This window comes from Psammomys obesus, unplaced genomic scaffold, assembly GCF_907164565.1.
Source record: "Psammomys obesus unplaced genomic scaffold, mPsaObe1.curated_primary_1811, whole genome shotgun sequence".
NCBI lineage: Eukaryota > Metazoa > Chordata > Mammalia > Rodentia > Muridae > Psammomys > Psammomys obesus.
Window position 1 is genome coordinate 9,974,573 of NW_026596057.1, and position 17,023 is coordinate 9,991,595.

Below are 17,023 nucleotides of genomic sequence, written 5' to 3' on the forward strand. Positions count from 1 at the left end.
TCTGCTCCAGCCTCCAGTAGGTAACAGATGAAGCGTGTACAGAGGTCTCCCTCCTGCACCTGCTCCAGAAGATAAGTGGAGTCCTAAAAACGTCTCTATTACATATTTTGTTGACCGTTTCTGTGTTTTATTTGGTTCAAGGGTCTCCTGCCCCTGAAAGATGACCCAGGCTTCTTTTGAGCTTTTAAAATCCTTTTATGGAAGTTGTTTTCTGTCTTAGGCAGCAGGAACCTAATTTGATGAACAGGCAGAAGGACTTTGCCCCAAGGCAACCCAGGCAGCCAGGAGGAGGCTGGAAAAAATATCAGGGAACAAACACTTGAAGTCTCAAATCTTTCCATCTTAGAAGTCTCTGGGCCACATCAGAGGCGCTTTCCACAGGCCTTTCAATGCAGTTTTGACTTTCCCTCCTGATTATGTCATTCAAGAGAGTGAGTTAACATCTCCAGCACAGTGGCAATGTTGGGCTGTAGAACACACCATAGATATTTCACCACCTTTTAAGATTTATTTCCTTTTACTGTTTTTTAAGTAGTTCATTATAGAGCATTTTAATCTCTAAATAGATTGAAAGCTTAAATCAAAGCTGTCAGATAAAGATGTCTGAATTATCTGTGCAGGTCAGTACACTTAAGTATGATATAATAAAAGGCAACCAGCAATTATTAAGATATAATAACAACTATCTCTATGTGCCAGCCTCTGCTGTTTTCTGGCTTCCTGGCCTTCCTGAAGCCTCCATTTAAGCTCTTAAGTGATGGCAGCTCCTTATGCCTTGATCTGGCAGTTCAGAGAAGGGAAGCTTGGGCCGTGGTTATGGCTCAGTTGGTAAAGTGTAAAGCCCCGGGATTGTTCTCTGGCACCACAAAAAACTGGATGTGATGGTACCTGACTTTAATGCTAGCACCTAGGAGGCAGAGGCAGAGGGGTGGAATGAGAAGGTCAAGATCATCTTTGGCTACATGTGAGTTTGAGACCAGCCTGCAATACATTGAGAGAAAGAAATGAAGCTCATCAAAATTAGCTAACTTAGCCAAGGATGTATCTAGTAACTGTGGAGATTCCAGAATCAGCTTCCCTGGACATACTGGGACATTATTTAAAACAAAACAAAACACAATACAACACAACAACAATACCCTAAACCCCAAACACACTCATTGATTGGAGATTGTGACATTGATATTGTATCTTTCCTTAGAAAGGCAGGCGCCAAATCAGTCTCAGCCTTGTGGTGAGAATGCTATTCATCACAACGGATAGACACATATAAGAACATGTCAGTATCATGTCCAGCCTAGGATTCTGTTGTCTGTGACATAAGAGGAATCTGAGAGCAGGGTTGACACAGGCTCCTCACTAGGCAACAAGTCTTCTATGTTTTCTAAAATGCTGCTACTGAGGAAATAGAGCTGGGAGAGCTAGATTTTCAAACTTTCTGACTGAAAAGACTGGGCTGTGTATTATACTCCTGTGAGCCACCAAACAGTTGTGTGGATATGGATAATTTTCTGGACTTTGCCATCTGTGGAATAGCATCGTTATTTTTAACCCAGAGCCAACATTCAACAGACATCCAGTAAACGTTTGTTATATAAGTAATGAATGAAGGAAGCAAAAACAAACAAACAAACAAACAAAAATAAAAATAAAACAAATAAAAAAGGAATAAGGAAGCTCTAACAAATGGGCAGCCAAGAAAAGGAGAATAAGAACAGTCATGCTAACTACACATTACTACACATTACTACTGTGTGTGATGGCTTGCTGTGATTTTTCCCTAAGTTCTTCTCATCAGCTTATGCCCATTTACGGAGCATTTTTGGAGGATGCAGACCATTTCATCTAGTCTTCCCAGAAACTGTGTGGCAGGCTTCTCTTTCCCACATGAATCTCTGCTTCACAGTGAGCTGGCCCCAAATGCCTGACTCACTATCCCCTGCCAGGAGGTGTCTGTGGCTGACTTGGACCCTGACTTGGACTCTCATCCCATGGGTGTCTTTATTCAGTACCTCCTGCTTGGCCACAAACTGTAATGGTGCTTTATAGGGAGTGAATGGTAAGCGGCCATTCACAGCATGGTTCCCTCCTCTCTCACTTCCTCCTCCTAGAGAAAAATGTGAAGATCATACAACTATTAGGTTTACTTTACCAAATTTAAGATCATGGGGTAGCAGACTTCTGTGTTGGTGCTTTTTCAGTTAGTTGAGCACAAGGGGAAAAAAATAGGTGGAGATACAATTCTTCGGTAAGGCGTTGCGAATCATTACTGCTAATCATGATGGCTTTTAGCATGGCTCTCAAGTTCAAGTGGAATAATGAGCATTTCCATTTTCAATGCTGTGTGCAGGTGTGTTTGGCTTTGGGGAACTTCTCCAGTTCTGACTTACTCTAAGGGGAATTGACCTTTCCTTTCTGGGGAGAGATATTTTTGTAAACAAAGCAGTTCCATTTTCTCATTTTTCCATTCACTCCTCAGCCCGCCCCAGCCCAGCTCCTTGTCTCTCTCTAACACAGCCCTTGCTGACATGACTGCTGACTTCCATGTCACTACATCCCAGGGAGGGTTTTAATCTTACGCCCCCTCACCTCTTATCAGTGTTGGGAGCTATTGGCCATTATTTATCTTTGTGGCTTTTGTGATATCACATTTTTCTACCTTTCTTTCTATGTTCCTAGTTGCTTCCTCTCTTCTGAATGAACTTATCCATGTCCATGAACAGATTAGAGGTCTCCCAGGTGGATCCCACGCCCCTCTCTCCTCACTTTTGACTTTCTTCTCATATGGCAGTATCCTCCCCTGGGCCTTCATTCCCCTCAGAGTCTTGGTGGGTCTCTATGTTCATTAGGATGGCATGGTTCTGCTGCAGTGAAAAGCCACCTCCTGTTCCCATGCTTTAATAATATGTGAGCCATCTCGCTGATGTGTGCAATGCCTTCTGTAGGTTTCACAGTCACTTCTGAGCGGCGACTCTGTGGTCTGGGCTGCTTCCATTGCAATCTGTGGCTTTTACCAAGGTACCTGTCAGTGGAAGGCAGCGTGGAAAACCCCACCTTCTCTCGTCCTCCTGCTTATGGTCTTTTGGCTAGAAACAGTGACATTGCTTTTAAAAAACGTAATTGCAAAGAAAGCTGGAAAAGACCCCATATTCTTGGGACAAGGAAAGTGAAATGGGACTTGGTAAGCTGCTACAATATTTCCCAGGTACACCCTCACCTTAGAAACCAAGCCTAGGTCTCCCTTCATGGTTACATGAGAACCTCCTTCACGAGGAAACCTCAGAAAGAACTCATACTGGACCAAAGATGTCACTCGGTGCTAGAGCATTTGCATAGCCCCTAAGTGTGATTCCCAGTATAGGAAAAAAAAAGAAAAAGAAAATCAACAAACCCTCAACTCACACAGTGTCCCCAAATGAGCTTATGATAATACCCACAAAAGCTGTCCCTCTCCGAATTCCTTCCTGTAGAAGGAATTCTACAGGAACAGCTGAGTAAATAGTTACCCAGTTCTGTAATCAAAACTCCTCTAGAAAAGGAGACCTGTGTAGTTATCAAGTCCTAAAAACACGGACTGGAATTCCAGTGACTGATCTACTCACCTGTGTGTGAACTCTCACTATCGGCTCAGTGCCACATTCTAGTGTCTGACAGCGTTGCCTTCTGCCAGCTTCTGTCTGTTCTCAAGGTAGCTTTTTGTCTAAGCTTACCATCCCCCGCCAACAGCACAGTGCAGTGGTCTCCAAACTGGTTGTCTCTCTTCCATTCTTGCCACTGGCCGGGCTGTTCTCTACACTGCAGCCAGAGGGATCTGGGGAAGACCCCATTTCCTGCTTAGAGTCCTCCAAAATCACCATTGCTTCAACCAAACCGAATCCCACTCCTTTGCCTGTTTTCCAGCCTCTTCTCCCAGTCCCTCCTAATGAGCACTCGGAGCCATCACAGCCTAGCTTCCTTTTTCTTCCCAGTGCTCCTGCTCACCCTGCAATCAGCTACTTCCCATGTTCTTGACTCTTTCTCTGGTGCAGTCCTGTTGTATCTTTCCTTCATAGCTCTTATCATTGGTTTAATTAAATTCTTATTTGCCTGATTGCCTAATTTACGTCTACCTTATTTACTGGAATGCTTGCTCCATTTGGACAGGAATCTTTTATGTTTTATCCATTTTGCCCATCACCTTGCATGGTTTCTACTGTATAGTAGATGCTCAATAAATACTTGTTGGGTGAACTTTTGTTGTTCCATAGAGTCTGAATACTTGCTATGTTAGGAGTCTCGAGAATTAAAATAATCCCTGCTTTCAGACTATTTAAGTGGAAGATAAAAGACAGCATATAAATATATCATGCTCAAATCGAGTCAAATCGTTGAAGGTTGTACGCCAGAGACAGCAAAGATCTGGAATGTTCTGTCCTACACAGCTAACTACTAGCAGTATATTGCCAGGTCTCTCAAGTTTTTCTGTTTTATGACTGAAATTTCTTGAGAGTGGAAACACTGCCTGTTAGCTACTACCCATTTTCATACCTGGATTACAAATTTCACCTAAAATTCTTACTAATATAATAGGCATTATAGTCAATATACTGAGATATAAATAAAAATTGCTTCTAAAAGATGAAGCTGTGTGATTGCAGGAAGTCAGTGTATGTGCAGGTTCACAATTTCCTCTTGCCTCCCACAACCATCTGGAAAACACAACTACCATGGACAGTAATGTCCATTCAATGGCAGAGCAACAAAAGCATTCATTTTTTTCTTCTCAGGTCTTCCAGAGGCGGAACACTGGACAGCTGGATTTCTTCAAGCGTTGGCGGAGTTACGTAGAAGGTTTTGGGGACCCCATGAAGGAGTTCTGGCTTGGTATGACCTCTGAAAATCAGGAAGGTTGGGTTATGGGAGAATAATATATCTCTTGATAAGCTGGTCAGGCTGATTAAGGAAGCTTCCCATTTTCAAGGAGAGGTCCAAGGGTAAGGACACTGTGTGGTGTGGGAAGGTTTTTGCACACCAGGGATGGGTGAAGAGATAGGGCTGCCTGAGGTGGCTTTCCTGCCATATTTAAGCTCTACAGAATCTTTCCAGAGCCTCCACTTCATAGAACCACAATGGAAAGACAGTTGATTGACTTGGATCCTGGGCTCTCATTAAGACTGTGTGCAAGCGGTTCCTGCAATTCTGCTAGTACAGCCAGACAGACATTAAGGACATAAGTTTTGCCCATTTTCCCTCCGCTCTCTTTTGAGCAGATGTTCACAGAGAGTTAACTAGCCAATAAAATATCTACTGGGAAATATAAAATAATTAAAAAAAATCAAATCTGGGTATTTGGTGTCTGCTAGAGTAGATGATGTTTGTGGTTTGCCAGATACAGTCTCCTTTGAGATCCGAGGATGACAGTTAGTTGATCTGTCCTTCTACTTGTAAGATGTGTGACAAAAAAAAAAAAAAAAAGCCTGCTTCTGCTTTGGAGAGGTGGAGCCAGTGGGCAGATTACCCCAATACTACGCACCCTCTGCTACCTGATGGCATTCCATGAAGTCAATAGCATTGCCATGCCAAAGAAATAACAGGGTGAGAATATTAACACCCCAGGAGAAAATGTTGGGAAAGCCTTTTATTAGCAGAGAAGATAAACACTAAGATGGCATTTAGCTCTGAACATCTCAGATGCAGACAGTGAGAGTCCCCCTCCCCCGCCCCCCAGGAGCTGATTGGTTATTAGAATTCTGTTCCATGTTTTCAGGACTTGATAAGCTACACAACCTCACCACTGGCACTCCTACTCGGTATGAGGTGAGGGCAGACTTACAGACTGCCAATGAGTCCGCCTATGCTGTGTATGATTTCTTCCAAGTGGCGTCCAGCAAAGAGCGGTACAAGCTGTCGGTCGGGAAATACAGGGGCACAGCAGGTAAGAGAGATTTCTGACTGCAGGACTCTCTTAGTGCCGTCATCTAAGGTTCGGTTTGCCGTGTGCCATGGATGTGGGCTGCAGAATACTGGTAAATAGGTTGGTTGTCCTCACTAACAATGGAGGTCATGCTCTGTGAAGGGGCTTGAGGGTAAAAGATGTGAGAACAATCTTTAACCATAAAACTGGAAGTTTTATATTCCCCCGCCCCCACAGTCCTTTTATTCTTCCCTGGTTTAGGATGTTGCGCATTTTTGAGCAATTTTATTTGGAGACTCTCAGTGGACTTCCATACACAGTGTGACTGACATGCTTGTCTGTCTTAACAGGGTGTGTGTGTGTGTGGGGGGGTTTGAGTATCATTTCATCATTTTGTGGTAGTTTGATGTAAATTAAGACAGAAAAATGGAAGTGCTGAGCCAAGCAGTAAGGACTGTAGGTCTCATTAACTCACACAACAGGGACAAGACAAAAATGAGTAGTTTATCCAGAAGCAGGGACCCTTCTAGCCTCCATTCGCTAGCTTCTCACTAGATTTTGGTCAGTGGGTAGTGTATTCAGTTGTACAGAAAAAGAAACACAATTAAGCAGCATGACTGAAATGCTGAAATTATACTGACAAATGTCTTAAGAGGGGATGGTGTAGTTATTGCCTTACTGCTGATATTTTAAAAAATGATATTCATGGCTTTTAAAGAAAAGTCTGTCCTCTGCTTTTTGCCTGAGTCCAACTTTGGTGTAACCATTGTAGTCATTTAGGGATGTGTTACTGGCCAAGTTGGCTGACTGTGTAGGACACGGTCTCTCATCTCTAACGTACGTGGCAAAAGGAGAATAACTTTGGCAGACCAAGTGGTATGCGAAGTAAAGAGCTAAGGAATGGGGATTGTGGGTACATGAAGGACCCGGGTAGCCGGGGGAAGCTTCTTGGAGGACAAGGAAGTTTCTCAGCCAGTGGGCCAAACACAGAGGGGAGGAAAGGAAGGGCCTCACCACTCTGAGGGAGCCCAGTAGGAATAGAGGGCTAAGCCAGGGGGGAAGGTTGCCGGGTATTCCAGAAGCTTTGCAGGGCATCTCAAAATTGTGTCCTCGAGGATCTCTGAGGTCTGGGGTTAATGATCTGAAGTGGTCATCTGTGAATGGAACATTTCTTTGAGTTCTATCATTTCACTTCTTAAAACCATAATACGAATTTTACTCTTGCTTCTTAGTATCTAGTAAGGCGTCTGGTGCAGTGTTAATGAGTTTAAAACAATGAACTGTCTAGCAGGATTTCTTTGTCTAATCTCATGGGTGTTTAATATTTTAATAGGGTGACAAGGTAGTGTGGGAGCAGGTCAGTACCTGCCATCAACATGTTTGCACTTGACCAAGTCTGAGCTGTCCAAGAATTCTATGCAGGGATTGCATGGGAAACAGTGTGCAAAGAGTTCTGGGGGAAATAACTCCAGAAAAAGTCACTACGCTAGAAAGGTCCACTTTGCTTTGGATTCGACCCTTCCTTCTCCCTACGTTCTGCCTCTGTATGGGCTAGAGATGGGCTGGCCTGCAGGCACTCTAAGTGGAATATAAAATGCAGGAGTCAGCTCTGGAAGTCAGGCTATTGAGAGAATGAGTCGAAGGAGGCAACATATTCTAAACTAATTGACTGTCCCCAAGGTACATTATTTGCATTTTAACTCTGAGTAGGGGATAACTCCTTTCTAAAGTTGCTCAGGCCAACAAGGCCAGTCAGTGAGGATTTTTTTCTGGTTTTGTTTTGTTAATTCAAGGAGGGAAAGGCAGCTTGGATACAACTGGGAAACCCAGATGGACCTTTGTTTATATGATTATCAGGCTAGTTATAGAATGATTTAAATGATCATAATAATTACTGTTTTAAAAAGACAAGCTCTTCATGCATGATCCTTGGTTGAACCATCAGTCTCTTTAGGCCCCACTGGACCCAGATTTTTTGGCTCTGTTGGTCTCCTTGTGGAGCTCCTGTCCCCTCCAGGCCTTTCTATATTCCCCTTCTTCCATAAGATTCCCTGCACTCTGCCCAAAGTTTGGCTATGAGTCTTAGCATCTGCTGGGTAGAGTCTTTCAGAGACCCTTCATGGAAGGCTCCTGTCCTGTTCTCTGTCTTCTGCTTCTGATATCTATCCTGTTTGCCCTTCTAAATGAGGATCAAGCATCTTCCCTAGGGTCCTCTTTGTTGTTTAGCTTCTTTAGGACTAGACCCCCTGCTCCGATGTAGCCCATAGGGAGCTTGGTCTTCACCATGTGGGCTCCTTAGTTAAAGAAAACAGGAGCAGTCACTGGCATAAACTTGGTTGCATGCTCTTTAATCACCTCCCCCTGGTGAGGTGACCTTACTAGGCCACAGAGAAAGAAGATCCAGACAGTCCTGATGAGACATGGTAGGCTAGGGTCAGATAGTAGGGGAGGAAGACCTCTCCTATCAGTGGATTAGGGGAGGGTTATGGGGGGAAGAGGGAGGGAGAATGGGAACAGGAAGAGATGAGGGAGGGGGCTACAGCTGGGATACAAAGTGAATAAATTGTAATTAATAATAATAATAATAATAATAATAATAATAATAATAATAACCAGAAAAGCTCTTATTATGTATCCTAGACTAGCATGCAACTTGTAGTCTTCCGGCCTCTGCCTCTTGAGTGCTGGCATTAAGGAATATACTATCATACATAGTGATCATGATAATTGAATACTAAAATAACTTAAATTCACTGTCTTGGACAATGCTCTTGGCTCTCGCCTCCTCTCTAAATAAGGTCAGAGTGTATTCCTGATGCCTTCTCCCACTCTCTCCTACCATTTAGAATAATAGAGGACTTGCAGACCAGCCTTCGGTTCCCCACTTGGGCCTGCTCCTGCTCTGGTCTCACTCTACCTCTGTCTGGCCATCCTTCATGCCTCCAGCTAGATGTAGCCTTTTCTTCTCATGTTAGTGTCTCAGATTTTACACACCTCATTCCTGACATCTTCCTGGACAAGTTTTCAAGTCAGGTGCTTCTCTTTGGCCCCAGTATCTTCCTGTCCCATGCAAACCTACTGCCCTTCCTGGCCTCTTGGTTGGGACTTCATTCAGACCTGTCTTTGCAGTTTGTCCCTTTCTTTCCCTTTCCTTCCTCGGACCATTAAACTTTGCCTTTTCTGAGCCTGGTTAACATAATCCAGCAAATGAGCTGGTGCTAATGGGAAAGGGAGTCAACATATTCTTAAATTAATGCGATTCTCCTCCCAGGTACCTCATTTGCATTTTAACTGTGACTAGGGGATAATTCCCATTCTAAGGTTGTTCAGGCCAACAAAGGCCAGTCAGTGGAGGATGTCTTCTTTAATAGGAAGCCTTGGGAGACTCTCAAATCACATAGCATTTAGGCAGCCATCTAGTCTTCCTACCTTTATCATCTGCATTACAACGGTGGGATCAGTGGCATTTTAGATTTCCTTGTATATGATTCTTGGTTCTTGGTTCAGATGAAGGTTTTTGAATGAAGGAAGCTTCTGGCTATGATGACACACAGTGTAGAGGACAGATGTTCAAATGGAAGCTGAAGGTCTTGCTATTGCTGTGTGTGCCAGAAGCTGAAGTCCTGGGTCTAGCTTCATTAGCACTTTTATTACAGAAGAGATGCACAGCCTTGGTGGAAAGATGAGGTTTCAGGGTTGTCCCCATCTCGGGCTGTTTAACTGGGGCCATAGCTTCTGACTTCTGATTTCCACTGAAGTCATGACTTCAGGCTTCTTCTTCTTCTTCTTCTTCTTCTTCTTCTTCTTCTTCTTCTTCTTCTTCTTCTTCTTCTTCTTATTATTATTATTATTATTATTATTATTATTATCACAAAGGAAACTTCACAAGGCCACAGAATGTTAACTTAGTTTTTGATTCTGAGTCTTATGGGTTTTCTTACAAAGCCTACCATAGATATATTGTTCAGAGTTTTCACTGCACTATCCAAATGTTTACAGCTTATTTCATGTTCTTTTTTGTATCATGTCCTTATATCAGGTTCCTCAATCATTCTAGGGTGCTCATGGGTCTACCTCCTGGAGACACTTGGAAATGTGACAGGGAATCTCCAAGAGTGCTTACTACTCCAGGAATGACAATGTCCGTACAGAGTTGTTTTAACCCAAAGTCGGTGTTTCTAATATTTTGAAAAAAAAATTTTCAAGGCTGGCATTGGAGAAAAAAATGGGTAATAGATTCATGGAGAAAAAGAAAAGCTAGATGGTCATGGCTATTCTTTACTTGCTTCCTCCAGTCTCAGGGAACACAGATCCAAGGTCTAAACTCACAGCCCTGTGTCGGAATGTGACCCGCAGGGAGCATGCTGCTTATGGCTTCTTCTGGTCTTGGGTTTTAGGTGGTGGCTGCAGAATCATTCTTGTTGCACAAAGAGTACTGGAGGAGAGCAGGTCTCAGAGTGACATTTTGATGAGATGGACAGTGACCGGCTCGGTGGCCACACCTTGAATGCTGGTTTAGATCTTCTATGAGTCTTTTCTAGCCCTTCCATCCACACCTAAGAACCAATTTTCCCCCAAAGCTAGTAGAATAGGGGCCTTAGAATAAGGCTTATCAGCAGTTTCTCCCATCACTAATATGAGGGAGTCTAAGCACCACTGATTTCACTAATTATTTTTGAGTCAGTATATAGTCCACTCTGGCTTCAGACTTGCAATACTCAGGCGTTAGCTTCCAGAGTTCTGGGGTTAAGGAGTATCTATCACATCACTATTAACTTGTTTTTACGTCGGGAACATAAACTCATTGACTCAGAATACTACCTCAGCTGGAGCCAATTATTTTCTGATTCATAAGCATACTCATTTTCTACCCTCTGCACAATAGGGTAGCCTCAGTTTCTCAAAGGTAGAAAATTCATATGAAGAAATAATAATAATAATAATAATAATAATAATAATAATAATAATAATAATTCTGTGAAGACCGAAGCTCACTTCCTTTTTTTTCTAGTCCAGGATCCAAGGTTAGTTAACTGAAGATATCTTAAAGAAAGCATTTGTCTGGATTCTTGGAAAGTAAGCTCTGGGAACTTCATATTCAAGCTTGGAAAGCTGTGCTTATTAAAAGAATGTTACTAGGGGAGCCATTGTGTGTCATTTCAAGCTGTAGTTAACTGTCTGCAGGAAATCTGGAGGAAGGAGAAAATGTGCACAAATAAAGCCTGTCTTTTTCTTTGACTGGAAGAAACTCATGGAGACATGGCCATCTTGGTGTCAGAGGAATGGCCTCTCTTGCTCCCTTTACTGGGTGTGGCATGAAGGGACCACTGTTGAGTTTACAGACTTGGAGAGACAAATTAGAGCCTTCCCTTTGCACAAGGGGCTGTTAACTTTTTAGAAGGACAACAGGTGCTAGAGCTTGAACTGCGGGCCTTGAACTTCCTAAGTGTTCCTTACCCCTGTGCCTCAGCGCCTATCAACTCTTTCCATACCTGCTCTAACTCACCCTGACAGTTTTCAAGAATAAGAACCTCCTCTGCTTTGCATCCTCAGAGACGAGCATGGGGCTCACCCACCGAAGGCTTACTGTATGTTCTCTGAATAAGTATGTGGGTGAAGCTGCAGCTGTGCAGGGACGGCAGGAAGGGCTGTTGAAGCCCAGATGGCATGCTTCCAACCTACGTGTCATTTGTACTTCTGTTTGCCTGGGGTGAGCCCGAGAATTTACATTTTCAGTAGGTTCTAAGGTAATGATGGTGATTCAGGTCTTGGGACTCCCTCCAGAACCATCGTTGAAGGCTGTCAGAGATAGAATGCACTTGTTAGCAGGAATGAAAACTTCCGTGGGCCTGAGGGGCCCCAGGTGAATCTGTGTTTCTGAACAAATTGTCATTTTAGAATCTGAGGACTAGCTCGCTTCAGTCGATACAGCTGCATCCCCAGGACCTTATTTCCTTGTGGGAGCCGGAAGAGCCCTGCCCACCTTGCAGGCCTTAGTCACAGCTCTAAGATATAAGCGCGAGTGTCATGGTTGCAGAAGGGGAACTTGATTAAGCCTATGATTGATATGGGCTCTTATTGCCTTTTATGAGCTGAAAAAAGAAAGTAAACTTCTAAGAGGATGACAAATGTGGTAGGGAAATAGGTGCAGTACGAGGGAGGTAATTAAAGCAGATTCTAGGCAGGACGTAATGAAGCATTAAATTGTACATGTGTCCCCAGAGGGGCTCTAGAAGTTCAGGTAGATGTGTGTGTGTGTGTGTGTGTGTGTGCACGCGAGCATGCTACATTGTACGGGAGACTAGGGTTTGACCAATGAAGGACAGAGGGCAAATGGGCCTGCTCTCCACACCTGTAGAGACAACAGGATTGGAGGCTGAGCATAGGAAGTAGCCTAGTGACAGCAAGTAGGATGAGTCATCTTTTCCAAGGCAGTGAAATGGGTATTTCCACAGAGGCTGAGAGATGGAGTGAGAGGGAAGGTTCACCCAAATACAGGTCCTCAGAGATGAAAAGAGGCCTGACTGGCAGCTGTGTAGAGGTGGGGAGGGTGATTTGAGAAAGTAGGACTACATCAACGATATGAAAGGCTTATCAAGCAAGGTGCATGAGTTTGGGGTTAGGGTGTCAGGAAGAATGGTCATCATGGCAAATGCAGAAGGGCAGAGAGTGTTTACATTGAGTGAAGGGGGGTTAGACACTTGATGTGATGGTAGAACTTCCAAGTGAAAATGCTGTTGAGGTTGCTGGAGAAACAGGCCTAGTGTTTGCGTGACAGGCCAGCAAAGACAACCTGTTCATCTACACATCACATTCTCACATTCGTTAGCCATTCTGAGAGAGTTGTGACCACCTGTGATAAACAACTGGATCCTTGGTGTTTTAGTCCTAGATGTTTCCTGCTGGGACTTCTTTCCTCTTGGCTCTTGACTCCCTTGCTGTCTCTCCTACAGGCGATGCTCTTACTTACCACAACGGATGGAAGTTCACAACTTTTGACAGAGACAATGATATTGCTCTCAGCAACTGTGCGCTGACCCATCATGGAGGCTGGTGGTATAAGAACTGCCACTTGGCCAACCCTAATGGCAAATATGGGGAGACCAAGCATAGTGAGGTAAGTGGCAGGTGAACATCTTTTCTGTCACAAGCTTTGTCTGTCCCTACTCCCAAAGCGATACCGTCCGGGTTAGTGTGGTAGTTCCTCTCTCTCTGAGGCTTCCGGTCAGGGCAAGAGGCTATGCCTCAGGCTTCATGACATCCCCAGACGGACGGATCCTACGTGATGTGCATTCCATTACCACACATTTTTCAGCTGCAGGTGGGTGATTTGTTGTCACTGGTACATAAAGACCCATGATGTGAACTACACACCGTCTGTCTTCATTTTAAGGTTTCCTTTGTGTTATTTTTGAGACAGGGTGGGTCTCATGTACCCAGGCTGACCTCACACTTGCTGTGTAGCTGACGACCATAACCCAGAATCCTCCTGCCTCTACCTCTTAAATTTGGAGGTTATAGGCATCTGTCACCACAGCTGGCTAAATTTTTGTTGTCATTCATCACATTACACACACTCTTGCTGTGTAGCCTCAGCTGGGCACAGCTGGGCTCTGAATCCTCCTGCTGTAGCCTCCCGAGGGCCGGGGTTCCATGTGTGCAGCGCCACACCTAGCTATCAGTGCACCTCACTAATTCACAAAAGACCCTGCTACAGATCAGGTTGCTTTAACAACCTACCTCAGGTTAGAGGGTTTAAAAACAGACATGCCTATCTCACAGTTCTAGAGGCTGCCTAAGCCACAATCAGAGTGGAAGCGGATGCATGCTTGATGGAGCCTTGCTTCTTGGCATGGAGATAGACACCTTCTAGTTATAGCTTCATCTAGGATAACCACCCCCGCCACCAGGGAGCTGCCTGAGGCAATGGAGCTAATAAGACTTCAATATACAGATTTTGGGGCGAACACAAGCATCAAGTATAAAAACAGGCATTTCGTTGTCTTTCCCAGTTGTCCCTTCATTATCCCAAAGCTGCTGCCCTCAGTCTCTCCATCACTAAGTAGACAGGTTCTAAGTTAGGTCAGACTCCCCCTCGGCTCCACTCCCACCCACGTCACCCAGGGTCTGCTGTGAGCATCCTGTTTTTGTCCTTCTGTCAGAACTATGCTCAGGGATGAGTCTATGCTAGGACTCCTCTCGCAAATTTCCTGTTAGTACTATTTGGGACCCCCAGGACCCTTGTGTATCACTGTGACTCTTTGCCAGCTACAGGACATCTGCCGACCCCCCGTGGCTTCTTGAAAATTGTATGTTTCTTCTACTCACCGTCAGTCTCCTGTCCTCCAGAAACCTGTCTTCGGTCTCTAATTTCCAATGCTAGGTCCTGATCCTGGCCTTCATGAAGCTACCTTTCCCCAGAATTCACACACACCAAATATTACTGTAAATATTAGCACTTCTCAGATCTAGGTACATTTTTATTACTTTTGTTCTTGCCAGGCAGCCAAGACTCCAAATCCTTTTGTGATTTTTTTTTCCAAAGGGAAGAAGAAATTTGTCCCCAGGGTATAGGGAGGGTTGGCCCAATGAATCATGGTGGCAGCATGTGGGTCGACAAGAGAAGCCTGTGATCAGAGATCAAATATCTGCAATGAGCAGCCAGCATGCCCTAAACCATCCCTGCGTTTGCTAATAAAAGACATTCATCTGGTTAATGTGCTTTTCTCAGTCTGCAAGGCATTTAGCTTCTTGTTTATTATTTACCTCACAAATTAAAATACATAAAATTGGTCACTTGGGCTCTTTATTGGCCAGGTTGCAAGGTTATTAAGTGAATTAAATATTATTGTGCTCACCAGTCAAAAGACATAAAATGAAATTTAGTTTTCAGTGGGCCATTTGTCATCCCAGCGCTAATATCTAAACAGTCTAAATTGAAAATGATTTTACACAACTGGCTAATTAATATGTTTATTTTTACCTTTTTTTTTTTTTTTTTTTTGAAAAGAGCAGAGTGAGGCGATAGCTGATTTGCTGATCTCTGCCTCGGTTACCCCCTTGGCATCCTTGTGTTCTGGCCTCTCCCACATCTAGGGCTCACACTCCATTTTTCCCACCAGAGGCTTCTTTTCCTGTCCACTCAGCTTGTCAAATTCCAGGAGGGGGCACATGAGCTGCCCCTCCTATCTTGCCTCATAACCTATTACTACCCAAACTTTGTCCTCCTTTCCCTCCTCCACCAGAGAGGGAATCATTTCCCTCTCTAGGGTCCCCTCTTCTATAAGCCACCTTACTCTTCTCCCAAATACCTTTTCTTGATGTTTGTTTGTTGGTTTGTTTTGCAGGGGGTGAACTGGGAGCCATGGAAAGGACATGAGTTCTCCATTCCTTATGTGGAGCTGAAAATCCGCCCCTTTGGTTACAGCAGAGACCGTATCTCTGGCAGAAAGAAACGTTCCATAGGAGGAAAGGCGAGAATGTTCTGAAGGCCCATCTGAGCTGTTGTCACAGGAGAAAAAACAAGCTTGGGGTGGGTTGGGTGGTGGTGACTGGGGAGCTGAAGTCTGAGGGGTGCTCATTGCCTCTAACGTCTTAGATTGCTGGGTACCCACAGTGCTAATGATGTCATCACATGTCAACTTTTAGAGGCTCCTTCCTTGCCATCTGCATGTTTGCCAGTCTCTGCTGAGGGCCCCCAAAGTCAACAATATTGTAATTGAACAGTGCATATGGATGTGACACAGTGTTGGAGTCACAAGTTTTTTTTTTTTTTAACCCCATCCTTAATGACAGGTGTATTGGATTAGGGCGAAAAGATGAATCATTCAGTAGACCACCAACTGGAAATCTTTAGAAATCGGTAGGGATCTCTATATGCATCTGGTAATATAGACCTTTATAGAAAAAAACTAAAGTGAAGTTCTGAGCCCCTAGGGGGTTCAGAGCTGAGGCAGCCTGCTACTTGCTGTCTCCTGGGCCCCTGATCTTTGGGGGAAAAGTACAAATCTTACTCCTTTTAAATTTCTTGTGTGGTGAAGAATGAAGAGACTACAAAGGGGCCACAAAGTATTCATATTTAGTTAAGTTCTGACTAATCTCTAGCATGCTGGAGAGCAAAGCTCCCATTTCATTGCTATTTTAACCACCCCCTTTAAAGACATTTGTATAATCTCTTTCATAGATCTGCATATGTTGTAAATAAATTTGCAGTCATTTCAGCTTTAAATAATCTGTCTCTCTAAATAACTGGCACCCTCAGTCTTCTCTGAGTTCCCCCCAGGCCCCTCAGCCCTCAGCTTCCCTCCTCACCTGCTCCCCACACTGGAAGCCTCTTCGTGTCATCTGTTTTGTGTCTTTTGGTATCATTTTTGGAAGGTTTTCTGTCAGTGACCGTTGAAGTAAGTTAAATTCCTATTCAAGAAAACAAAAATAAACCATTTAATTTTTAAAAATTGCCTTGTGTTATTTTTTTTCCACTTAAGTGCACTTGAATTCTAAACTTAAGTGCGAGTGGAGGTGCAATTCAAGCGTTAAACTGGCTGGCTGAGGTCTCTTTACCTGTGTGATGGAAAATAATGCCCTTTGGAATGCAGCAGAAGCGCGTGAGCAGGAAGGAAGGCCAGGATTCTAGCAGCTCACTTCCCTCCTCTGGTCTAGGGTGTACTTTGCTGCTTAGGTGTAACCTCTGGTCAGTGCCAAGCCATATGCCAGAAATCACTTTTGCCAGCCTTTCAAGTTTTCGGTATCCTCACCCACAACCAGGCATCTAGGAAGGCCACAGCAACAGCTACATCTGATAGTGAGTGGGCTAAGTGAAGCTCGCTCGGTGTAGGGGCTAATCATTTAAAAAGGTGAAAGCACATTGAGTCAGGAATCTAGAGAGCGGTGGCCTGCCGGGGAAACAGATGGACAAGTCACTCAGTCCCAGCGCTGATGGAGCTGTCATTTATTCGCTCATTTATTCGATACTTATGGCTTAAAACATACATGTCCCGGGTTCTCTTCTAAGGGCGGAATCTATCCAAGTAAACAAAGCTTCCACTTACATACTTTGTTCTACATATTCTAGGCAAAGGCTGATAATACATAAATGATGCTTCTACCCCAGCAGTGGAGACTGACAGTAAA

General features: G+C 44.0%; 1 protein-coding gene across 1 annotated transcript in view; it reads left to right on the forward strand.

The window, feature by feature from the left end:
- Tnn (tenascin N) overlaps nucleotides 1-16,318 on the forward strand; it is a 73,356-nt gene extending 57,038 nt beyond the window's left edge. The window contains exons 16-19 of the mRNA XM_055624557.1: nucleotides 4,767-4,863; nucleotides 5,747-5,914; nucleotides 12,847-13,010; nucleotides 15,241-16,318. Coding sequence (XP_055480532.1) covers nucleotides 4,767-4,863; nucleotides 5,747-5,914; nucleotides 12,847-13,010; nucleotides 15,241-15,381 — 570 coding nt within the window. The 3' untranslated portion in view covers nucleotides 15,382-16,318. The remainder of the gene's footprint in view (nucleotides 1-4,766; nucleotides 4,864-5,746; nucleotides 5,915-12,846; nucleotides 13,011-15,240) is intronic.
- Nucleotides 16,319-17,023: the final 705 nt, after the last annotated feature.